This window comes from Scleropages formosus, chromosome 17 (genome assembly GCF_900964775.1).
Source record: "Scleropages formosus chromosome 17, fSclFor1.1, whole genome shotgun sequence".
NCBI classification, from domain to species: domain Eukaryota; kingdom Metazoa; phylum Chordata; class Actinopteri; order Osteoglossiformes; family Osteoglossidae; genus Scleropages; species Scleropages formosus.
This window is the reverse complement of record NC_041822.1, coordinates 10,658,163-10,684,887: the sequence shown is the minus strand read 5'-3', so window position 1 is coordinate 10,684,887 and position 26,725 is coordinate 10,658,163. Positions and strand designations below refer to the sequence as shown.

The 26,725-nt window shown below is 43.5% G+C and overlaps 1 protein-coding gene across 3 annotated transcripts in view; it reads left to right on the top strand.

Annotated features, from left to right (window-relative positions):
* Nucleotides 1–26,725, top strand: part of LOC108938562 (retinoic acid receptor RXR-alpha-A) — a 95,940-nt gene that overhangs the window by 41,534 nt on the left and 27,681 nt on the right. For all 3 annotated transcript variants that reach the window (XM_018759188.2, XM_018759187.2, XM_018759186.2), the window contains one exon: nt 20,363–20,607. In XM_018759188.2, the coding sequence (XP_018614704.1) occupies nt 20,363–20,607 (245 nt within the window). The remainder of the gene's footprint in view (nt 1–20,362; nt 20,608–26,725) is intronic.

The window sequence follows — 26,725 nt, the reverse complement described above, 5'->3', positions numbered from 1 at the left end:
GAAATTTGTACACTTCCTTCCTTTTGTTTTTATTGCTTAATTGCTTAATTGCTTCCTGTTTGTTATCTGTTGATTTAAATTCTCAAACCTTTTTTGAGCAAAATCAACAAAGCTCTCTGATCACGATTTATTGATATTGTCATTTTTAGAGGACCCTTCAAAACTTATCTTAGGTGAAGATATTAGTCACTCAAGAGTATTTAGGTTTTCCACTCTGCGGTGAATCAGCTGCCCTGCAAGGCCTCTGCCCCTCGCAATCCAAACTGACTTTATTATTCAGTGTTATGGGCATGTCAGCATTTTGCTTCAGTGTCCACAGTGGTCAAAGGCTGACCAGTCTTAACCACATTCCCTCCTTCTTTCTGTTTCTCATTATTAGCTGTTTCTTCAAAACACATGGGAAGGCCAGTAATCTGCATGAAGGCAGACTCAGAGTTTACCTTGTGGTGCAAAGTGGAACATGTGAATGCACAGCATGACTGTGCAAACCCACCAGTGGACATGCTTATTTAATCCTCCTCGAAGCTGCATTAAGGCAGCAGTGATTTACATTTATTTAGCAGACACTTTTCTCCAAAGCAACTTCCAATGAACTCTATGTAGCATTATGAGCCCACACACCTTGTTCACCGCAGTGACTTACACTGCTAGATACACTACTTACACTGGCTCACTCATCCATATGTCAGTGGAACACACTCTCTCTGTTACTCACACACTATGGGGGAACCTTAACAGCATGTCTTTGGACTGTGGGTGGAAGCCAGAGCACCTGGGCACCTGGAGGAAACCCACACAGACACAGGGAGAACATTCAAACTCCACACAGACTGAGCAGGGATTGAACTCAGGTCCTCTCACTCCACCCAGGCGCTGTGAGACAGCAGCACTACTCTCTGTGCCAACTGGCTGCCCCGGTCTTTTGCGAACCACAAGGGTGCCGTGGTGCATCTCCAGCGTGGGCCCTGGCTATCATCTCACCTTCTTGTGCTTCAGTTCTGAACTGCACACTGACAGACAGGAGCGGAGGCCTTGGGAAACTGCCTTGTCTGTTGTCATTCTTTTGAAGGAGTGTTTTTATGAAGACACAAAGCTCATAAGATACGAGCAGTTTTGCAATTATGCTTATTTTACTGCTTCTCTCAAATGGGTTTCCTTTTATATGTTTTCTTGTCTGTTTTTAGAAGTCCTTACTTGAGTTTGGAGCAGGAGTTCATTTGGTTTTTGTGCTTTATGGGTCTGGCTTCCATGTGGGTAATTGGGGTTATGGGTGATTAAACTCTGGATGCCCTACAGTGCTCCCCAGCAAGCCATTACTCACAGCAAGGCGCCCAGCCCTCCGTCTGGCTCTGGTGGGTTCCTCTGAATTCCTCCTTCGTATAAAACTGATTTAGTGAGAATGAGAAGTTTACTTTGGGATCCGTTCAAAATGGTGCTGAGTGCAGCCTTCAGTCATAGCGGATTTGAGACGCACTGCGGACAAAAGTGTGTGCGTTCGTGATGAACAGCGTCAAGCTGTTTTGAAATATGATTGGCTTTTTTATCAATTCGGCTTGGTAGGATGTACAAAGAGCCCTGGGTTGTATCACAGGAGGTTGTGCTGACAGATTCGAAGGAGATCTACCTCCGCTGCCTTCAAAACCCCTTCTCATTACCCTAACCCTAGGAATTCCTGAGCGTTCCCCCTAGGATGGAAGGAGTCCGTTTGAGGGTAGGGGGATGGGCGGTGCTGCAGAGGTCATTGGCAGAAGAGGGTGTGCTTCTCCCTGGACCTTGGCCACAGACTGCCTGAGTAAAGCAAGTCTCTTTCTTTGGAGGCTTTCTTTGTGTTGTCTCTGCATGCTTTTGTGAAGAAAGCCAACGCCCCAGAGTCCATCTTGACTCTGTCCCAGTGCCAGCCTGACTCCGCAGCTCTGATTGTCATTGCTGACACCGTTTCCAGGTAGAAGTGGGCAGTTTCGGAAGCTGGAAGTACTCACTGTTGTTTTCACTGTTCTTCACTGTTTCACTCTGCTTTTTCATCTGGCTCATATACATTTATACAGAGGATTAAATTGTCCTCTCTGTTAACTTCACATTTGTTCAGGTGGAGCTAAGCAGGTGAACCCTTGTCCCACAGATCCAGTTGACTGAATTATTTGAAGTGTTTCGAATGCTGTGAAACTCAGAGTTGTGGGAACTTCTAGAGCCTGATGGAAGCAGTACTTATAAGCTCTTTTGCTTCTGTCTTTATTTTACTAATTGAAACCTCTGCCAACTGTTAAAGTCTTGTAGTGAGATGACATACCACCATGATGCAAAGCTACATTCACAATGTAAAGTGAGTAAGTTCTGAGAAAACACTTCTGAGAAAGAGGTCTATGGGTGTGCTTTGCTTTAATCTCTGTCCTGGATAAACCAGTCGTGTCATAACTGTTAATAATTGACAGCGACACTGTTTTGTCCGTGATCAGATTGTATTCACGTATAGTAACAATTAATGCCAATGTGAACAATTTAAAACTTTTCAGTGTTGTTTCCTTCACTTTGTGCTGCTGATTTTTTTTTTGTGGAAAACAGTGCTTCTCAAGCAGGTGTGACCTTTAAGTGTTAAGCAAGTATGGTATTTTTCACTGTGGGCTGCGCTGGGCTTTTCTTTCAGTGGGTCCAGAATTCCTAGCTATGCCCTTGCCTGTTGGTATTACTTGCATCTGCAATTCACTCATTCCGTTTCCTCTGACGTATTTCCTAATGGACAAAGCACACGTTTGCGAAGAATACCTTTGCTAGGTTTGTGTGAATTGCATGAGCCACTTGATGCACAGAGGTGCATCTAGTTTAGGGAAACTGAAGAGGTATTCAGCTCCACGGGATTGTGCTTTGATATGATCCTGAAAGGCCACAGCCCACTTTAGCGCGAACCACTTTCTGAGAAACGACCTGCATGTTGCAGTGCGGCACTTGGCTTAAAAACAAATGTTGGGAGTCTCTGATTTAAAATTTAATGTAGAGACTTGAGACTTGTGTATGTTAGCTGTATATATTCTCAGGCATGTTGGCATATCTTATGTTTGTGGTAACACCGTGACTAACCAGTTATGACACTAGGTTTATTTATACCCTTATGTCAAGCAAAATATTTCTCCTGAAGGCATAACTTTGAGCCAGCGAAACACCTGATCCATTGTATCTGAGCCAATCTTAAGACTGAAACCATTATCATCAAGGGACACTAAGGGTAATGCATAAACCTGTGGGGTATTTTGTTATGCCATCAATCTCTTATTTGCAAAAAACCTCAGAGAAAAATCTTCCTTAAATATCATCATGAAAAACTACCTAATATGATACTCAGCCCTCATATCCCATGAGTGTCCCATGACATGAACATCCACCAGAATGGCCTAGAAAAATGTATACCCTTTATTTATACAATGGACTTGCTATTCAGTATCATGGCATTTTTGCCTGCTGTGCAGTTTGACAGGTATTTTATTCTGTATAACAACATGTAGCAGACATTTTGGGATGGAGATGGGACAGCAGGTAACGTAGATATTAGAGTTTCTGCCTTTGAGCGTAGCGGTTACAGGTTCATCTTCCACCTCCTGCGGCTCCTAGTACCTCTAAGCAAGATACTTACCCTGAATTGCTCCAGTAAAAGTTGTCCAGCTGTATAAATAGGTAAATGATTGTTGATCAAATGGTAAGTTGCTTTGGAGAAAAGTGTCACCTAAATAAATAAATGTAAACATGGCGATACATTTAAAGCTTTGTCCCTCAGTGGTATCAGTCTGGCTATTTTCTTGCAAAAATTGGAAATTTTACTAACATGCTCACATGATTTCCATAACAAGACCAACTGTGTACTTTCTTCTCTCTGTCACATTGCCAATCTCAGAGACAAACATTGATTAAGGTAGATTTAGTATTACAACTGAAATAGCACATTCAGTACTTTATTAATAAATTTAGCTTATGCTTTTCTCCAAAAGCTACTAACAATAATTTACCCATTTGTACTGCAGGGTAATTTTTAATACCGTATGAAAGTTTTTTTTTTTTTTTTAAAAATCTTTGGATTTTTTTTTCTGCTTTTGGCACCACCTAGTATTACAGAGTTAAAATTTCTAAGACAGTACAGTAGACGCCCAAGTAAAAACCACTGAAATATCAGGAGCATGTATCTTGTCACTTGAAATAAAAAGAGATTCATTAAGTCTGAGTGAGATGTGTTGAGGAATGAGTGCCTTAGCCAAATGTAAATGTCTTTTTCACCATGTCGCTCTGACAAGAGACAAGGGGAAATGTGAGAGCTCCTCAAAGCTCTGCCAGCAAAAAAAAAAGGGACCTAAAACCGGCCCCTGCTTCTAACTGAAAGCTCCCGATCCAGGTGAACACTTCAGGGGAGTTTGCTAAGGCTGCGGAGAAGACCAAGTGCCAGTGTACAACGTGCTGGGAGGACTGTAACGCTCAGGTGCTCGGTGGAATTCTGTCGCGTTAGCTTGTATCATAGCTTTCGATAAAATCAGATCACTTTGAGAGCACGCGTACATCAACTTGGCTGATTCTGCTGCTTGGATCGGTGATACAAATAGCACGGTTTTTGAAAAATATCAAAGTAAGGCTGCACCGGCACCTCAGAAGTAAAGAAAACTGAAGTAAGTAGAGATCAGCAGTGCCCGTGCAGCCCGTGCAGCCCGTGCTCCTCCTGCTACCGCCATCCCGTCGGCCGTGAGGGTTAGCGCAAGGGGATTCCTAGCGAGAGTGATGTCAGGCACAGGGAGTTCCCCTTATATCTGCACGAGTCACGACCCTGCCACCTGTCAGCCTTATTTTTCATTCTAGGGTTTGAGGTTCGCGAGAGCGAGTCTGATTGAGGCCGTAGGCTGCAGACGAGCCCGACTGCGAAGCCGCGTCTCCCCGAGAAGCCGGGCAGAGTACAGGTTCCTTTCAGCAATGCATCACTCCTCACCGCTTTCTTACAAGCGTTCAAAGTCTGCTACTCTGCTGCTATTCAATGCTTTGAAATAACAATTCTCAAGTCGGGTCTTGTTTTGCGTGATGTGAGCAGGAAGGATCTTGAAGGGCATTCCAAGGAAATTAGATGCCGTGCCTAAATTTCACATTCACTGCTGCATTTGAGCAGTCTCTCTTTTGCTCGTGACACATACTGCAGTGAAGACTCGACTTCCTCTGCAAACCCTTTCCAGCCCTATTCTCATTTCTCAGAGATTGGATGGAACCGGGGGGTCCGGGGCCCTGTAGCTCCGCATGGGTCTGCGTTTATGATTACGCTTGTTTACTGTGGAGGCAGGAGGCCAGGTTTAACGCTTTTGTTTGTTTGCTGATAACCGAAGGGATGGTAGGGTCTGGGCCAGAGCTACGCCTTGTAAAGCACATGTTGTTTCCAAGCTTGGGAGGCCTCTTCCTGCTGCACGTAGACACATAGTTTCCCAGGATGCACCCCCCCACCCGTCTGCCCCTACTCTCATGCTCCCAGAGTCTGGAGGATTGCAGATTCTGTGTTCCAAAATCTATGTCTTCCATTTGCAGCACTCCAGGAACCAGACCGTCTCACATTTGGGATTCATTATAGTCACTTTCAGAATGCAGCACAGTTGGGGGGAGACAAATAATCGTAAAAATGTAAAATATTTCAAAGTCTTGTTACACGGTCAGTAAAGTCTTTTTGCTGAGAGCATTCTCATCCAGTTGATTTTATTTTTGCAAATTCGAAACATCTTCTTGCTTCCTCGGATATCGACCCTATCCAGATTCACACGTCTGGTGGGTGTCGTACCGGTCGCGTGCAGACACCTCATTGAGCCCAACTGTGCATGGACGGAGTGCGTTAAATTTTGCACTACACAAACAAAACGCACTCTTCTCATCCTTAAAATGCTCAACGGTAGGCCAGAGTCATAAACCCTACAAGAAAAAAAGTGAAAAATTCCTCATCATCGTGTAAACCGCAGCATAATTAAGTTATACAATTTGTCATAATTAAGCACTGCAGTGAGCGGCATTGTTGCTTTATGGCTTCGATCAGCGTGGAAACCCTTACAGGGAGCTGTATTCACCTGTTTGTGATCGCCTTGGTTTTTTTCTTTCTTGCAGAAGAGGAAAAAGAAGAAAGCCGTGTTACTCTGCGTTCCTTCAGAGTTCGATAAATTTCATTCTCTCTCGTCTTATAGAGGATACTGCAGATTCCGTTTCTGGTGAATGTTCGCTTTCATCAAAGTGTGAAGGTGTGTCGCACAGAAATCTTCACTCTGGCTCTTCTTATTGTTCCTGTTGACCAACGATGCATTGCAGCATATGGAAGCAGTATCATTTTTGAATCAAACCCTTGGCAAAATTGGCTTGTACTGTGACACTTTTATTCATTCACCGTGTATGTTTTAGCTGCATTAGCTGAGGTGGGGATTCTTTATGGTACCAGATATTATTGACTGATTCTGGTTTTCTCTGAGAGACATACTGGCTTAGAGACGTTGGTTTTGGTGTAGGTTTAATGGGTTGCTTATAGATTTTTTTTGCTCCTGAAAGGTGCTATATGACAATCAGTGATTTCGCTCCCTATGAGGGATATGCAGTAGGACTTTTGTACCTTTGCGCTTTCTGCACAATTTAAGTACAAAACGAGCAAATGCTAAGAATATGCAAATGGTGACCTCACTGGTGTGTCAGTAGTTTGAATACCGTGCTTTCATTGGAATATGGTTTGTATTTGACTTTTCAAGAAACGGAATGAAAGGGCCCTGCTGTCACCTGAATGATTATGTTTCCAGTAACAGCTCACAATGTTAGAAGCCGATTCTAGTAAATTACCAGGAAATTGTTTGAATCATAGCTTCCTGAGCTATTTTAGACTTTGCTGAAATGGGACAACCTGTTCTTCGTGGTCTGCTCTTCATGTTTTTCAGCTAAAAAAGAGATCTTAATGGTTTAAACAGCACTCGTTGGGGAATGACTGCTTTAATCCACACTGATGGAAATGAAAAGGACAGGAACACATGTGATATTATCAGTTACAGAAGTTAGGAGTGTCACAGGAGCATGGCATGGTAGAGTGCTGAGCGCTTTCTGGAGCATGTGCGCTGTGGAAAGTAGCACACCTACCATTAACGGCATGTGACAGAGTGGGCGTAGGGCTTCTGGAACTTTCCAAGCAGCGGGTTTGAAAGAACCATCCGCCCTGACATTTTGAATGAGAGGAGAAAAATCACAATGGGGGTGATGGAGATGGAAAACAAAGAAGGACCGACGACTGACATACACTACTCCTCACCTCACGTGGCCTGCATCTCCAGAGACCGTGCGGTTGGCATCGGCGCGGAGCATTTTGTTCTCCATCTGAAGGAGTATGTGAAGAATCATTTGCCAACTGCTGAACGTATTACCAGAAAGTAGCGTGCTAGTCTTTTATCTGCTGTTCCTGTCCACCGTGTAATCCTCCTCCAAACTTCTAACTCCGGCCTGAGTTCTGAGAAGAGCGCGTATCCCGGAGTGCCCCTCTACCCTTTCTCCCTCTAGCATATGGATTTTGTTCCTGCTACTGCTGGCAGGGTAATGAAGCTTCGGAGCTCTCAATAGCCATCGCCGGGGACATAATTATCCTCCCGAGGGACAACACCACAGGTTGTCCGTATAATTACACCGGGTCATGTTCCCCTGTTCTTTTAGCTATTTCTCTAATCATGTACTTGTATTGTCAAAATGTGCTCAGGAGGAAATTGCATGAGGGGCCTGCACAGCAGGGCCATGGATGTTTTTTGGTTCTTCAATCTAAAAATAACTATTAATCACTCTCCATTATGTTTGTTGGGGCTTTTTATTAATTGTTGTTTTGTGCTATTTTTATGTTGTATTGCATTAAAGGTACAAGTAGAACTCTGAAAACAACTGCCTAGTACATAAAATAGTGTTCCTAGGGCTGCTGACCCCTCTGAACTGAGTGCTGTAACAGAAGACTAGACTAATAAATGGGTGTATTAGTTCCAAACTCAGAGTACGAGATGGAAAATTAAGGCGCAGTGTCCTCAGGTACAAGAACCGATCCTTCATACTTCACCTACCCCTCGACTCCTGGCAGCAGCCTTAATAGATCAGAGACCGGTTTTTAAAAATTGGAAATACAGCTGCAAGTCTTTAAATGCAACACTGGTAATAAATTACTAGTTCTTTAGCTCAGGAAAATGTCAAACTTTATGTGAGCAATTATTTTGAGGGCTTCTCACATAGTCAAAGGTGAGTATGTTGGGGAGGGGTGATAAACCTGTCACAAAGACAGTTTTTTCCTACTTCTTTGTATGTTGCATTTAGCTGATGCCAATGTAAGTACCCTGCATTGCTCCAGTAGAATTACCCAGCTGTTTAAATGGGTAAATATATTAACATTGTAAGTCTCTTTGGAGAAGAGCATCAGCAAGTACCTTGCTTAAGGATACTATAACTAGAGGTGGGATTCGAACCTACAGCCTTTAGTGCTAAAGGCTGCAGCTGCATGTTTCTTATGATGGAGCTTCGCAGAGGGGTCTTTGGAGGTGCAGTCATGTGTGTGCAGGGAGAAGAGTAGTGGGGAGAGCACACATCCCTGGGGAGCACCAGTGCTGACTGTGCAGGTGCTGGAAGCGAATTTCCCAGCCTCACCGGTTCCCGTCTACCTGTCAGGAAGTTGGCGATCCACTGACAGATGGTGGTGGCCACAGAAAACCGCATCAGTTTGATCCGAAGGAGGTCCGGGATGATGGCGTTAAATGCCGAGCCGAAGTCCACGAATAGGACCCTCGCATAAGTCCCCGGTTTGTCCGGGTGTTACGGGATGAAGTGCAGTCCCGTGTCGATTGTGTCATCCACTGACCCGAAACTTGAGGGATCCAGCAGGGGTCCAGCGATGTCCTTCAGGCAGGGCAACGCCAGCTTCTCGAATGACTTTGTGACTGCAGACGTCAAGGCAACAGGTCTGTAGTCATTCAGCTCTGTGATAAACATTTTCATGGTTATCTATTTTTCACGTCATAAGCTGATTCATAGCCTTTTGGAAATCTCGTTGCAGGCTCAGCATAAAACTTGTGTTTGTTTTTAGGCATCTGGAAGACTTGGTTATTATTGTGATTTCACAGTGTTTCCAAGTGACGTTTCATCACTGATACTTGCCAAAACAATGAGGTGGCAATATCACTCTTTCTGAGCCTCACATCACGCTTCACTTCCACGTGTCAGCAATGTGTGATGTTCTTGATGTTCTTGGGTGAATTTTCCACTCAGGACATGCGTTTAATTAACGGGGATGCAGGCACCTTCTCCGGAGCGCTCTCCATCCTTTGTGTGGGACATCCAGCTAGGAGAGTGGCTGTCTTTGCTCCCGCTGTTTGAGTAAACAAAGCGACTGGTGCTATTTACACAGTGAAACTAAACTGTGTGGCTAAGATTAGCTTGTTTATACAGCAAGAAAAGAAATTTCCTAAATGAATATACAGAGCCTCCCTCCTGATAATAAACAGCACAGTCCTTGTATCATTAATTGGAACTGTTATAATAACATTAATAATAGCTCTTAAATAAATACTTTGAATGTATTAAAGTGCAGCTATTCTTGCAGAATGTTTAATTTTCCGGAGAACTGCTGAAACATGTACAATGTCCACCTTTATCACTCATTATTCTAAAAGTGTTAGTGTTCTTTTTGTTCCTGAATTTCTTTTAATTTTCTGAAAGTGATGTTTTCTATTTCTCACATTCATTGAACAAACCAATGTCTTAAACAGCAGCAAGAAAGCTGTAAACTTTTGCCACAATGAGCATTTTTTGTGTTATAACTAAAAGCATAAAACGGCAGTGGGCTGTTGTGATTTCGTGCTACCACAGTTTATTGTGTGTCAGGGTGATCTTGGACAGATTTATGTTGATTTAGTAAGGCCTGTTTGTGTTCCAGCAGTTTGTCTATGAAATGATCCCTTTTTTCCTGGACAATGTCTATTGATGGCATCAGTCCTTCAGTGCTGGTTTGCCAAACAGTAATGAAAAAAGTTATTTTAATACAGCTTGCAGAGTCGTGTCAGATCAGGTTCTGTTTCTGTCCTGCCGATAGCAGGCCCCCTGTGTAGCCCGGAGTCATATGCAGATGTACCTTACATTACAGCACTGCCGATTAAAGAAATTAATATCGGCTCGTTTATTGACACCAGTATGCTGTGAAAGTGAATAAAAATTGGAAGGAAGCTGACGAACTAACCAGAGTTCATGCATACTTGAAACTGTTAAAATGATGACCAATTGTAACACAACTGGCCCCAAAAGTAACACACACACAGTGTGAAACCGCTTGTCCCGACGCAACAAACCAGAGCCTAACGCAGCACCACAGGGTGCAAGGCTGGAGCGGAAGGGGACACACCCAGGATGGGACGCCAGTCCATTGCAAGGCACCCCAAGCAGGACTCAAACCCTGGACCCACCAGAGAGTGGGACCTGGCCAAACCCCCTGCGCCACCGCGCCCCCCTCCAAATGTTACAGTGGGATAAATTTAACTATTATTATTATTATTATTATTGATGATTCAATAATATATGATTGATGGTTGTTCTCCCCAACTCTTTTGTGTATGTGAGATTTTTTTGTTTGAATGGTTAAAGAATGCTGATGTGCGATTGGTGAATATGGGTACATGTGTACTTTTGTAGTGAATGCTGTTGTTGTGTAGCTTAAAGGTTTGCTTTTCTGCTTATGGATGAGGACTTGTGTTATTGTGCAAACTGTAACACTGTAGCTTCTGTTGTTTCTCATTCCAGATCTCTGTTGCAGGTCTTGTTGATGAATAATAGAGCAGAGAGGCATGGAGACAGCAGGAAAGGAGGGTGAAAAGCAGCAGGGATAATAATGGGCTCAAGGCATGAGGTTTTCCCTTCCCCATGAGGATCCTTTCATATCATGCAGCAGACCCTGGTAATGGGACACCACTGTCAGAGACATGGCACTGGTGCATCTCTGCAGAGTTAGTGCTTGCCAGGGGTGCAGGCCACCAGGAAGTCTAGGGGTTCCTTTGCGAATCCATCTACTAATGCGCCTGAATCTGGTAGGTAGAACATGGCCCATGAGGTCTGTCTTGGACAACCGCTGTGTAGGAGCCTCACAGCGACACGCCAGTACGATACCTAAACAGAGCGCTGCACTAGCCTCTCCCGCTGTCTCCAGACCATACTGGATGAGCGTATGTGTGCGTTTTTGTTTCAGTATGTCAGTGTCTAAGAGGCATGCACCTTCGCAGCTCCTGCTTTCTGGCATGAATGGGATTTGAAGACTGCTGAGCTGGCTTTGGACATAAGGATAAGGAAGTAAAGGTGACGGTTCAGATGACTAAACACTTAGGCGGATCAAGGGTTGTAGGTGTATAGAGTGGTGGTTTGTAAAAAACACCAGCAATACATACTTCAAATCCTAACATAAACTTGTGATAGTGTCTCAGTGGATAAGATAAAGAACTGATAAATGTACAGTACCTTATTAATAGTACGACTGAATACAGTGTGTAAACAGCCATCCTGTTACACAGTTCATGATCAGTCCATACATACTCATTTTGTCAGTCTACAGTCATGTGCAAAAGTTTTAGGCACTTGGTTGGGGGGAAAAAAGCTGTAAAGTGAAAATGCTTCCAAAAATAATGCTCTGAATCAATAAACTTCCTACAAAGCTTAGTGACCATCCGTTGTTAACAACCGCTTGTTCTGAGCGGTGTCGGGGCGGATTTAGCCGGGTCCCGCTCTCCGGTGTGTCTGGGGTTCGAGTCCTGCGTGCGGTGCCTTGCAATGGACTGGCGTCTTGTCCTGGGTGTGTCCCCTCTCCCTCCAGCCTTACGCCCTGTGTTGCTGGGTTAGGCTCTGGTTCACCGCAGCATCTCAGACTGTGTGTGTGTGTGTGTGTGTGTGTGTGTATACTTTCTTTAACAACATACAAAACCCTTAATGTATTGCTGTAACTTTTTGTAAAAGGAATGCTTGGAAATCTAAAAATATGCTCTTTCCCATTGGCACTAATGCAGAAGACATTAAATACCCGTCCAAATCAAATATTTTTGTGAAACATCTAAGTGCCTAAGACTTTTGCACAGTACTGTATATTGATATTACACTAACTGAATAATCCTACCTGTTCCCTACCTGTAATCCTAACTATCTGTTGCCTTTGTAAAAATAAAGAGTTGTGCCACAGTTGGATTCAGCAGAACTGGTGAGACTCCCTGCTAACAGTGTAAAGGTGTGGAGATGCAGTCTTCTTCTTGTGCCATACGTGTAAGACCTTAGGGGGTGCGGGGTGGGGTGGGGTGGGGTGGGGTGGAGACTTCTAACACACACGAGTGGTAATGTCAAACCACGTAGTGAGGCGTAGATTCAGACCCTGATGGGTGACATAGTTTAAATCTGGAACACTTGTTTTTGTGACCTATTTTACTGCGAGGCAGCGCAGACACACGGACAAACAGGGAACTGACATATTTAATGTAATCCACGCTGATGAGGTGCTTGTACTCAGTGATGTATATTTTATGACTACTTCAGTTTTTCTGCTGAGAAAGTGCGTACGTACGCGTGGGTGTTGTATGTATGTGTGTGCACATCTGTTTATGTACCCGTGTCGCGTGTATCTGTATCGCGTGCGCTTGTGACTGTACTGTAGGCGAGTCACTGTTTGTGTTTTTGTCAGTGTGCATGTTCTCATCTGCATCTCAGTATGTTCTTGTTTTGTGTGTATGTTTGCGTACGTGCGCTCGCTTTCGCTACCTGCTTCTGCAGCGAAAACAGTGCCAAGTGCGGGGCTGCGTTCGGGAGAGTGCCAGGGCAGCTGGGGCTGGAGGGGGATTAGAGAGAGAAAATAGGACAGATTCTCTCACATTCAGGCTGCCAGCGTTTGACAGCTTCATTTCTTCAGGCTTAGAATTACAGAGGAGTGTGGAGGGGAGGGGTGTAGGCTCACCATCCATCCACAACTAGCCACGGTTGGAGTGCACTTGGAGTGCACTTGGAGTGCAGTTGGAGTGCAGTGCATTGATAAGCCATTGACAGCACACTGCCTGGAAGAATGATAGACCTACCTACAGACAGATCTTTCCATCTGCAGCAACACATGGATACACAGCTAATCACAGAGTATACGCTCGGATCATATGTTGGACTATGAAACAGACACGGTACCTGCTACCGATCCAGATTGTTGCACGTTATGGTACCATTTTAGGTGAAGTCATTGTTTGGTTTTCAAAGGACCAACATCAAATCCCACTCCAGCTGTGTATTACCCCTGTGTAGTACAAGACACCAAATCGCTATCCTAAAAAGGCGGCATTGTGGCACAACGAGTAGCACTGCTCTCTCACTGCGCCTCTGTGGTGTGAGAAGATACAGTTTGTGTTGGAGTTTGTGTGTTGTATATGTGGGTTTCCTCCCACAGTCCAAAGACAGGCTGTTCAGGTCCCCCATTGTGTGCGAGTGACACAGAGAAAGTGCCTTTCACTGAAGCGTGGATGAGTGACCCTTCGTAAGTAGTCTCTCTAGCAGTGTAGGTCACCTTGGTGAATAAGGTGTAACGGGTAAATCGGTGTACGTAGCTTGGTATAGGACACTGGACCTAACAATGTAAGCTGCTTTGGATATAGGTTTCAGCTCGATAAATCAGTGTAAAATGAATAAATTATGGTAACTGAGGAACACACTGCAGGTGTTTCATTAGACTTTAAAATTCTTACCACTTTTGAAATCCTGACAGATTAAAAATCATGTAATTTGTTCCCTTTGCATATTGGCAGTTGCAGCAGCCAACAAGTAGGCTTTGAATTGCTCCAGGAAGAATATCTTTCTGTATAAAAATGTGTACGTTAACATTCCGAACTATTATTTGTACTTTGAGCTGAAATGTACATGAAAGAAGTACTGTTCACACTTAATGAACTGGCGTTTAACCTCCGTCCATGTTCTTCGTGGCCGTTCTCTCCGCTTACATGTGTCGCTATCATTCGACAGGCTGCGTACATCCCAAGGCCACCGCATTTAGAAGTCGCAACAAGCAGGTGGCCGTGTGACAGCCAGCGTTTCGCATCGCCTTCTGTGACCACGCCGTGTCTGAAGTGCCGAGCACGGGCCGGGCAGACGCTGCTAAAAATATCTGCCAGACATGTGGTTTTGGACCGTGCAAGGGATCGAGACGAAAGCGTCACATCTCTGATCTCTAGTCCGAGAAGCTCGGGCACGCATGTGCACTCGCCGACACACAGAGCTGCTCCAAAAGCAGATCGGAAAGCAGTATGAGTGCGTGTCTCGTATCGCGCTTGCGCACCGCCTCTGCCGGCAACATGCTGACCCAAAAGAAGGTGGCGGGTTAAAAATTAGGCCCTCTGCAGCCCTTTGTGTAGTTTCGTTCTTTCCCTTCTCTCACCAAGGCAGGCCGCACTCCATCGTGCTGCCACCGCCACCCCCTCATCACTTTCCGCAAACTGCTTCCTGTAAACAGCGGCATGCTCCCAGGAGCCAGCAGCTCGATACCACAGGCCACCGTCGTACCGGGGCTCTCGAGTTCCTCACAGAAACGGAGATACTTTCGCTTCTAGCTTGTAAAGCTGAAGTGAAAATGCTGTCAGTCTGCTGAGGTTGTCTTTCTAGGGGTGGGTCTCCTTCCTGTGAGTCTGCAGCGGAGCTCTTCTTCTTCTTGTTCTTCTTTGCTCCGAGGGCCTGTGTAGACTCACAGGTAGCACTTCATGTTAGTAACTGCCGCTGCTTTTCACACTACGTACGAGAACAAACGATGGAAGTCCTGCATAATGAATGCTCTGGATAGATGCATTGCTTCGCACACGATTTTATTCCACCTCATTCATCCACTAGCCAACTTTCAACCACCTCCTAAATTGCTTCTGTTTTAATGTTAACGTTCACTGTTTTAACTTGAAAAGCATCCGTTTAAGACACTTTTTGAATTAATTAAAATGCCAACCCTTTCTGCAATGTGCTTGTTTTTTTTTGTCCCTTTCAAAAAGAATTTATGAATTTGACTACTGCAAAACTCACATCTTCTCTTTGAGCAAACTTGAGGTTGAAGTGTATTTTTTATATTCCGATACAGCCAAAAAGCCTGAGGACACAGTTTTTGGATTTTTTTATGAGAAATAGTTTAACAGCAACTTCTCTCCGGAAAACGGTGACAGTGGCCTTTCATTATTCCTTAATTTGACACTTTTTGCCTAAATTGATCATAATGTTAGGTTTATAGCTGAGTGACTTTTACTTGAACAATTTAGGGTAAGCGCCTTGATCAAGAGCTCTACAGCAGAATGGAGGATTCAAACCCAGGTCCTTCAATTACAAGGCAGTGGCTCTGATTACTATGCTACCAGCTTACTTTACCCTCAATTCGAACCATGTTCACTTCCTGTTAAAGGCAAAAACCCAATGAAAGCGTCTGATAAATTATGCCACGTCAATTTGCAATGATAGCGAATGGTATGAATGCTCTTTTGGTTTGCCCACCTGTCGCTAGTACTGCTATAATATTCAATTTCCTGGTACGGCTGTCTTAAGAAGCTTTCAAAATGTGGCTTTCGCAGCGGAAGCATTGTCACACAAGACTTTCGTGGCTCTGTTTGTGTGGCCATTTCCTTAAAATGGGAGATGTTTTCCACCATGGCTCCAGCAGTCAGTTCTAATGCAGGGCAATGAGAGCAACGTTTGCATGCGGAGTCAATGAACATGTCAGCGGCACTCGTTAAAGACGGCAACAGAAACTGCAGTGGTTTTCTGTTGGGGTTAACAGATTGCCATCCTCAAGTACAAAACCTCCATGCATCTCTTTATTAGCTGTGTTTGCATTGCAACATTAGGACTCAGTAAAAGGTCTCTTGTTAGTTCTGGAAAGGTTTTGGTTTTAAAGGGTCCCACACTTTTCTCCTCGTCAGAGTTAGAAGCGAAACTACAATGCGTTGCTGGAACAACTTGTTTCTTCCACCAAGCGGCACATAACACTTCCGGGCATCAGTGCCAAAAGAAATAAGTTGTAGCACTGACACATTTACTGCTTTTAATAGTTTCTTGCTTGGGTACACGAACTTGTTTTTCTCAGATTGGGGGATAGTTTTATCAGATAAAAAAATTATCCCATTGCATAATGGGATTAATTTGTTCAGTGAAATCACCCTGTTAGGTGAATTGCCATTATGAGGGTGTTGAATTGACATTGTTTCTTATGATGAAAAAAATAATTGACTCATGGACAAGAAATGTATTTCCTGAAATGAATTAAAATACCAAACTATAAAGTTTTAAATATTTTATATGAGTATGATAACACCAACATGTTTTCAATTTTCATTGATTCATGCGTTCTTTATCAATAGCCGCTTGTCTAATGCACGGTCGTGGAGCTCGCCTGACCTGGTGCTGGTATCTCAGACGTTCTCTGTCTACTCATGCAGTTTGTTTATTTATTTCCTTACTTTCTTAGAACTGGGTCACAGCAACAAAGAGTCAGAAACATCATTTAATTCCAGTGAAGTTTTATGATTGTGTAAAAATCTGTGAAACACTGTGAAATTACAAAGAAATATTTGCTCTCACAGGGACAGTTTTTGCAGGATTATATTCAGAGAAATCCGCCTGATGTTTTACCACTTTGCTTTTAGTTCCAATTTTGCTGAAAGTTAGATGCGACACCTTTTCTGCAGGTTACGCTCTGTCTCCTTGGTCATTGAAGACCAGGTACAAAAAATACTTCTGCTTTCCTCCTGTTATTAGTAAAAACAAGAAAGGCTAAGAATATGTGTAAGAGCTTTTGCAGGAAATGAAAAGATGTTTATATTCAAACTTCTGTTGTAGGAAAACTAATTGCAAAGGCTGTTAATTGTGCACTAGATAGATATATTTATTAGTGTATGTTGAATCATTTCATTAATTAATATTTCTCAAACCCACTGCAGTGTTTGCTGTGGGTTCTTTCTTGCCTAGTAGAAATGGATTGTTTAGCTCTGAAAATCCTGTCATCCGGCATCAGCAGCGGTAACCTGTCCGCAACACAAAGTTTCTAGGCTCCAGCATGTTCCTCACTTCTTTCATGTTGCTATTAGTCTTAAAAAAATCATTGAGTCACTATCAAATTCAAGCTGTAATTTAATACCTCTTGAAACTTTGCATTTAAGAGAACTTTGCTTACCATTCATAATGCCCATATGGGATGTAGAAGAACCTGTTAGTATTCCTGCAGTGTAATGTCGTTGTTACTTTTCTGTGTTATTATTGCTATATTTTTAGCTCCTATCATAGTTGCTGTGTGCCTGTGGCCGCTGTAGGCAAGAACATGGACATGAATAGAATGTACTTGTAGAAATGAAACCTCTGTGAACCTGCTGAAAGTGCTGTGGTTCAAGGGGAGGAGGGCATGAGTCACTTCTTCTCGCTTACCAGCTGCGCTCTCTTGCTTGGCCTCGGTAGCTTTTGACTTCCTTTGAAGAACAGGGCTCACTGCTCTAAGGGGAAGGTGGGCAAGCAGGGCCAATGCTCTGCTGCCTGTTTCTGCAACCCCCCCAACCTTTGACTGAAAGTACCCAGTATTAAAGCTGGGTGATGATATGCCCCATACAGTGAGAGGTAGTTAACTTGTAGGGTACTTAGTAGCATAGCAGAGATGAAGACTGACCTGTGCAAACAACAGCTGGGTTAAGCTTCAAGAGGGGCTCTGCTGTTGTACCTTTGAGACGGGGACTTATGATGAGTTACACTATGGAAATATCCAGTTGTAAAATGGATTAAATTACAAGTTTATTTGGTATGTAAAACAATAGTAGAGATATTATGAACAAGTCAGTGATCTTCACAAGCAGTGGGTGTTTTTTTGTAATGTTTTGGATTGTAATGACTCATTTGAAAGACCTGTCTAACAACCTGTGGTTATTCTGTAAGAATTGCTAACCCCACGGTGCAGCTCTGAAAGGCTGCAGCAGTGATTTGAATAGTGCAGTTTAAAAAGACATCCATACTCTTCCCCTGTCAAGCGCTCGTGTATTGTTTCTCATTGTCATCAGTCAGCCTGCTTAATTTACTCATGTATAGTATGTCTCTAAGTTATGTCCATCACAGGCCTCCTTTTACCACACTCTGGCATCTGCAAGTTGCCAGAGTGAACAGAAGAGACTCAAAGTAATGTCAGACCTCTGTGCTGTTCGAGAAGTCGGACATCTCTTTCGACCTCCCAAGGACTCACAGTGGCCGCAAGAGGCTGCTCGCCCGCTCAGCTTTGCTTGAGATTTTCATGTCCCATCAGTCAAAGATGGGTAACGGCTGGCTAAAAACACTGGTCCTTCTTCTGAGCATATTCAGTTTTGCACCTGACAGGTTGTTAAATTCAGCGAAAGCCATTATCCCCATTATTAAACTTCATATTTCAGATGTTCGCATTTCCTTATACTGTATTTGAGTGTGAAACATTTAAATACCCTTTCTTCATTTACAGTAAGTTTGCGTTACACTTAATTGCTATTTTTCTGAATTGTAAACATTTTATTAATTTTGGAAAGGTAACCAAATGTGACAGTAAGTTAGTGCCAATATAAACAGAAGAAGCGAAAATGTGCAAGGGACATTTTTTACATGACGATATATTTGCACATCATTTTCACAGAACTCTGCCTACTATTTAAGCTTTACTTCCTGTTTATGGCGGCATTCTTTCTCTTTTTTTATTAAAGACCTGTCGTAAAAGACACTGTTTTTTTTTTTTTTTTCCTCTCGTCTCGTGAGTTTAAACAAGACAGACTAAGACCTTGTGTACGCATTTTGTTAATCACTCTTATTTAAGTGGGAAAGGTAGAGCCGGTCACTGTGTAGTATGAGCTTTGTCTTCCTTGTAGAGCTGAACCCATTTCTTGTTTTTCTTGAGGCTGTGGTGCTGTGAAAAGGTGAAAAGATCACTGTCTGGGGCCAGCTGCCCAGAAGATGAGCACAGTCCTCAAACCTCCTGCCAGGAGAGCCTGGCTTTCACACAGCACTCCACCATGAACACAGAGTGGGGCCATGGAGTCAACAGGATAAGAGTGAAGTGCTTCTGGAAGTACTGCAAATAGGTCCTATTGTTATTCTGAGCTGACATGAAACTACACTGTAAATCATTTTTATTTCAATATGTAAAAAGTTTCACAAGAAAGTTTTTTTTCTTTTTTTTTTTTTAATGTAGCCAGCCTTAGGCCCTTAGCTGTGAGTGTGTAATTTCCTCCAGAGACTTTACCAAAATCGCTCCCCAGAGAATCCAGCTTCATGGAATACCTAGGCCTGTGTTAAAATGTCTGCTAATATACATTATAACTAATATATATGTTTGATAATGTGATGAGGATGGTAATTAAAATGATAGTAGTAATGATGTTATTTAAAGCTCCAGGCTACAGAGAATATGTGCTTTTTATTACAACTTGGCACATGAGTCAGTACACGGGTACAATTTCTGAGTTTCATTCCTACACATAGAAATATGTACTACAGACAACCAGTAAGCTCCCTGTCAGCTCATAGCCACGTAGTTATAAAGATTGATTATGGTTTCTGTGTCATTGAGTCAAAGCCGTCTCGTAGCGACCACTCGCGTGCTGTTCTAGGCAAGGGAAGGCACCAAAGATGTTTGCCAATGCCGCCTTCTGTGAACGTCTGCAGGATGCAAACACGGGAAGTACATGCAAACACTGCACACCCTAGGCTCAGTTGAAACCCTTCACCCACCAAGCAGTACAGATTAACTGAGTACATTGTTAACCATTGCCGTTTTGAGGTGTTATTGATCCTGGTTATGTTGGGAAATGTATGTGTGAAATACTTAGTAAAGGTTTTGTAAATCAGTCATTTACAGCTCATTGCTGCAGTCTATATACCAAACGTAATTATTGTGTGTGATAATGTAATGTCCAGAGGTTATAAGACAGTGGCTGGTAACATCTGTTGTGGGGAATGCACTTCAGTTCACATCTTTGCTCTTACCTTGTACACAAAGCACTTTCCCTACTTCTCAAGGCAGTCATATTCCTGTTGGGGGTTGAAGGAAAATGTTTCAACTGGTTCTTGGTTCTCCCACACACGTTTCCAGTTCTACCTTTGAATTGATCAACTGTCATATTGTTTCTGTGTGTGACAGAGCTGCAGTCTACTGAGGGGTTTCACTGTACAGCAATAACCTTTGTTATGCTCAGCTATGTTCTGGCACAGGAAGCCACTGGCCAGAATGCACAGGATGTTTGGTTACAAGCTGAGCATTCTCTGCAAAGCCAGCCAGCTAAAATATGTGATATGCTACCAGCCCGGTATTTCTAAGTTTTGACCCCTCTGTCCCATGTCCCTTATTCCTTCTCCTCTGTAGACTCCTCAAGCCAGCTGTCCCCCTCGTCCCTGGGCTCACCCACAGCACACCCGCTACACCCGTCCCTTCTCAGCCCCACCTCAATGGGCTCCTCTGGCCAGCTCCACTCACCCATCTGCACCCTCAACTCGCCCATAAACGGCCTGGGTTCGCCCTTCTCCGTCATCAGCTCGCCCATGGGCCACCACTCCATGCCTGCGCCCCCGACTTCAGCCATGGGCTTTGGCCCCAGCATCAGTCCACAGGTAAGGGAGACTGCATCCGTATGACAGACCATGTAGTTCGTAATGATACTGCTTTTCTAAATGCATGTAATTAGCCTTAAAGTATATGTAGAAGGAGGGGGTGCGGTGGCGCAGTGGGTTGGACCGCAGTCCTGCTCTCCGGTGGGTCTGGGGTTCAAGTCCCGGTTGGGGTGCCTTGCGACGGACTGGCGTCCCGTCCTGGGTGTGTCCCCTTCCCCCTCCGGCCTTACGCCCTGTGTTGCCGGGTAGGCTCTGGTTCCCCGTGACCCCGTAAGGGACAAGCGGTTCTGAAAATGTGTGTGTGTGTGTGTGTGTGTGTGTATATGTAGAAGTTAAAGTTGTTCCCACAAGTATACAGTACATACCACTTTAACGGCCATTGGAATTATTTTCGGGTCCATTGACTGTAGGCTTACGAAATTTGTCAGAAAATACTTCCTTTTTTTCCTGTAGCATTCTCCTGTCCACTGCATCTTCACCAGTGTTGAGTTACTTCATCTACCCCTCTTTCTTTCTGCTCTTTCTTACCTGCCTGTTGTATAGTATCTAAAAAACCGTGATCAGATGAAAAGCAAACAGTCAGGTGACTTATCATAAGGTACAATTTAATCATCTTTTGTATGGTCCAATTTCATTTATTGTATATTTGTGTTTCATGTGTAATTTCAAAGGTATAAATTATACTTTATACAATGTATAACTGAACAGGAGTGTGTTAATTATTTATGGTGAAAATGAGAAACTTCAAATTATCGTTATAATTTATTAAAACGTCATGACAACATTTGGTAACGTGTCACTGTGAAATACTGTGCGGAATAGTCAGCGCTTGTGCGCCTTGTAGATTTAAAGCTAAACGGATTTGCATACCTATACAGCGTTTACAAAATTGGTCATGTACTTGAGCCACTGGATGAGTACATGAGTACTTTGATTCATACATCAAGTTGTAATTAATTGTCTTACCAGCTGAGTACCAGTGTCTCCTTTTTCTCCCTAATGTGATCTTTATCTACTGGCTCATAACATATGGACTTAATATGATGTCCCACTCCTTGGTCGTCATAGGTTCTCCTTGAAGGAGCCTCACTAAATCTTAGCACAAAAGTGTGGGAATGATGCAAAGGAGTCCCTCTTTCTGTTTGTTATACAGACTTAATACACAGAAACCACACATGTGCATGTCCTGGAAGAGATAAGAGGATTGTTGTGTACTAGCAGCCCGCTCAATTGTTTTGAGAAGGAAGCGGATGAGGGAACCAGCTGTTAGTCCTGTATGAGAAGCGGAAGAGGCTTTATTTCTGTTTGTTTGTTTGCCTTACACCTCAGGACCTGCAAAACTTGTATTCAGAGTGCATTTGCCATTGAGAACTTTCTGTAATATTGAGTATGAATGAAATGTTGGGAATTTATGCCTATATTGCACACATTACATTTTGCTGCACTCAGGTGCAGGAAAAGCCACAAAACATTGGAGAAGAAGAGTCCAGTTTGGTGTACCACAGCCCATACAGGTCTCAGGATTTGAAGCACTCTTAGCACTCTCGTAAGAGACTGCCTCTAATGACTATGTTCCACACTGCAGTTCTGAATGCTTTTACCCGGTGAGCTGATACCTGCTCAACTCGAAATGTAATATTCTTACATTACACCTGATATTCTGATGGCCAACTTTCAGGACTGCAGCCTGGTTCAGGCCCCTGTAGTTGTTCTTTTTTTGTACTTATTTTGGCTAAAAATTAATCTGTAAAGCAAAGCATCCGTTTGAAGCAGTCATAGTCATGTACAGCGGACGTGAAGATGTCAGAATGATGTATTGATTCTATGTATAATCAGCTGCACATCTGTATTTACACTGTATACGCTATCATTGATTGACTTTGCTCAAAGCTTTGTCTTCATAAGGCAGAGTGACTGAATGATGCTCTCTTAACTCTAGTTTGGTACTGAAGGACCTGCATTTTAAGAATGCCATAAAATCATCGCGGTAACGCTTGGTTCTGACGGCTTTGTGGCATCCGAGCGAAGCTTATTATCACCAACAGAGCTAAAAGGTCTGAATGCCCGCCTTCTTTCTGCAAAGAAACAAAGGTGTTTGTTTCATGACAATTTCATTTATCTTATCTGTGCAATGGGCTGAAACATAAAAGTTTTTTAGGAAGCAATTGTAAAAGTGTAGATTTCACTGAAGGTCTTTTATAATTTTCAGAATCTGAAACTGCAGCAGGGAGTGTTCAAAGAAAAAAAAAATACTCTTGCTGTTTTTTATACAAGGCCCATATGAAACAGAGGCTCGAACAAGGTATAGAGAAAAATGCATTCTGCAGGGTTAGCGTATGTTTCTATAATTCCCAGCATCACAAAATTCCTGTTTAATTCAGTTAAAGTTTACCTTGAATTTTGCTGATTCAGTGAATTGAGTTAATTCATTGCCAGTCTCTGGGTTTATACTCTATGGATTGAACAGACCGGGGTCCTGGGGAGAAGCTTCCTGACGGAAGACATGTGTGTAGTAGCTGTATAAGAGTTCTTGATTTGTCTAATAATCTAGAGAGATGCTCTCAGCAGTAGCTGCCCTACTGAATCCTGTGCCATCTGTACAACTTCCAGCATCACAAGGCAGCGGCCCACACCAGCATCGCCATCAAATTTAGAAGAGACATTCACTTTTACTCACTTTCTCTTCAAATTCCATAATTTTCACACTGACCGGCTATTAGCACCAAACATGACAAGTTTTCAGTTTGGTCTCAGTTCAGTGTCCATAATTACTCAAACCATGCCCAAATCTGTTGTCATTTCGATATTATACCAAGCGTTTAAAGTTTGTCTCTTAGCTCACCATGGTTAACCGAGAAAGTTGCCAGTGGCTGGGATACAGTTTGCTTTGATTCCGACTGAATCACAACACACTGGGGCTGGAGAGTTGCTGCACGAAGAAGCCAGCCAAAAAATATACGAACAAAAGGAAAATCTTCATCAGCTTTGTTTCTCCAACCTGTACACATATTCCCATCACAGCAGTGTTTTTTGCTTTCTGTGCGGAGGGTGCACAAACACACAATGATGCTGGCAGAGGAACTCTCTTCCAGAGATCGCCAAGCACTGGGCTGGCAGCGATCAGCAAGAAGTTTTGAGCCCCCAGGTCACGAGTTCCCCAGTCTCTGGTGGGAGGTGATTTGAGTCAGATGGCAGATGCCACTTGTACTTAACGTTCGGCTCGTTGCCTGTTTTCATGCCCAGTCCAGTGGAAGGAGGTCATGAATCAGACCCGGTGCCTTTAACCCCAGAGGTCCCAGCCTTTAACCCAGCCTGGACCCTGAGACTGGCCGCTGTTTAATCCCTCCACCTGAACCCATGCGCACTCCACACACACGCACACGACAGATCTTTTGCGTAATTTGCTCAGCAGAAAGGAATGCGGTGATAAAACAGGCCACAGACAAACAACACTATTACTGCTGTTGTCAGAGTTGTTCTGATCAGAGTGACAAGAACATCGCTTTACAGTCTCACGTGTTGGCTTGGATGGTTAACTTGCGGATGTCATTAGAAGCTTTGTTTTGGCTGTGTGCGCTGTGTGGAAATCTGAGAGTGTACCTGGCATGCATTGCAACACAACACGCTAAAGCATACGTTCACCTTGTTTTGAACCGATCACACTCATTTTTCAGAGCATTAGACCATTCGTTGTCGAGTTATCTGTGTGTGTGGTGTTATTGTTAATTTTTATAAGACACAGATTTTATCTGAGTGCAAGTATTGAAACGCGCATGTGCGTCCTGTGTACAGCGTACAGGATGTGAATGCGTGTATAAGTGTGTACACAGAGACAGAAAGGATATGGGAACACTATAAATACTATAGTTTTACTAGCGAGATCAAGTGCATTGACCTAGTGTTGTGGTTCTACTGAATATTTTCCAGTTTCTCATGAGGCCAGCACACCTCACTCTGCTGTGGGGGGTGTTTTTGACTCTTTCTCTCTTTTGTTTCTAAAAGTGGTTTATACTTTGTTCTTCCTCCTTTTTCTTCATGCTGGAATGTTCCTTGAGATGTCCCCCAGGGAGTCTGCTCTGAGAGAATGCCAGGCCACAGCTATCCCACCCTCTTTAATACAGTCACTTCATATCCCAGCATTGGTTGACAGATGCCCGGCAAATCACCCTGTCATCCACGCTGAGATCTTAGAGCAGCTGTAAATGATTACTCTGCGCTGGAACTAATTTTACAGTTCGGACGACAATTGAGGAGGCTGTCTTGTGGTTTTTGAGTAAATGAGATCTTTTATAATTTGTTTCACCACAATCCTGCAATGGAATGAACACGGGAAGTGCTTTGAATAAATAATAGTTTCTTTTGTTTAGATTTAAACTGGCACTGTGTGAGAAAGCGAGACCTTCCTTTTTGGCGATAGCTTGTTGCGTTTCTGTTATATTATGTTTTTAGTGAGAAATAGTTGTAAATAAATTGAAAGAAGCAGAGCAAAAACCACCAAGGGAACATCTCATGTATGATGTTACGGATTTGTGTCATTAAATCGCATTCGCCGCGTTTGGTTACTAGGAGACTGAACTAAGTAGAGCTCCATGTAAAACTGGATGTATAAAGAGAGTTGAAGTTGAGTTGAAGACTGTTTCCCGTGAGTGGTAATGGAGTTCTAATGTACTGGCTGGTTTCGGAGAACACACCAGAATCGGGCTGTATGATGTCACCGTGCCATTGCCAGAACGGGTGAACAATGAGCGCGTGTGTACGCCTCGGTCCAGTTTGTTATTGCATATGGCAGCCTAATTGGAAAAAAAAATTCCAAAGCTCATGTTCGAGAAGTGTTTTAAAGACCATCAGTTGGGTGCTATTAACTTTATGGAATTTCTCAGGTTTTAGATCACTAATGAGGTAATGGCTAATACACTTTACAGATCTCATGTGAGTTGCTAATTAATTTTACCCAAGCCCGATTCTTTCTTTCACCGTCTGATCTTAATGCAGATTGGATCTGTGTTCTTGCAAAGTTACGACTGCGTTTCATCGCTTTATATAGTCGATACGCATTAGGTCTCCGCACACATACGGAACATGTATGCGGTTTAAGACGGCCACCAGGTGTGCCTTTTGAAGTCCTCTCCAGAATTTATCGCAGGATTCAATTTCTCCATTACAGTTTGCCCATTGGATCACAATGAAACACTCTACTTTGTCAAAGCACTCGGATATCGTCGAATAAAAAGGCAGGGCTAAAATGGCAGGGAGGAAAAACGAAGAGCGATAATAAGGATTTACTGTGGTGTGTTGCAGACGCAAATTAAACAAGTGTGCACTTAAACCCAGGTGGAGCCCGGGTGTATATTGCTGCCGCTGCTGACTTCCAGTCACGTGTCTCTAATTTGGGAGTAAAAAGGGAATTCGGAGCCGTGGCGCAGCCGTTCCCGGTTTACGTGTCAGTTGGCCCAATGGGCTGGGGAATGACAGACGCTCACTGTGGCTCATTAGCTCCCACAGACGTGCCTGAACCTTGACCTCTGTGGTGTCACCTGTGAACTGGCTCTGGCACATGAGCGCCGCACTTTTTACTACCCACCTAAATGGGCTTAGCAGGTCTCCGTTAACTGCCTCGCCTCTACCATATGTTGTACGTCAACTGCAAATCATAAAACTCTACCAAATGGTTCCCCTTCCACCAGCAGCTGTCCGTGCTTGAGCGTTCCGAGAACACACTCGGTTAGCCAGAGCCTTGAAATTTGCTCTGAGTAGAGGCCGTTGTTTTTCTTTCAAGGAGAAACATTACTCATATTTACGTTCACAGTTTTGCACACGGCTTTCGGCAGCGAGAATGCCGAAATGGGATTTGTCGTTGGGCTCCGTCAGAACCGCAACGTGTTCTCCTAAAAAGACAAGCCAGCTATTTTGTCCTGCTGCCTCCCACCAGGGGCAAAACTGGAGAAAGGGAGCAAACCAGCAATAGGCATGACTGTGACAGTTTTAGCAAAGCTTCATTAAGAAAATATGTCTTTAATGTTGCTATGTATTCAGATGTGATCTTGGACTCATGAGAATAAAGGAAAAAATTGGGTAAACAGGAAAGAGGCCTATTGTGTTTCGGACAGATCTCCTCGCT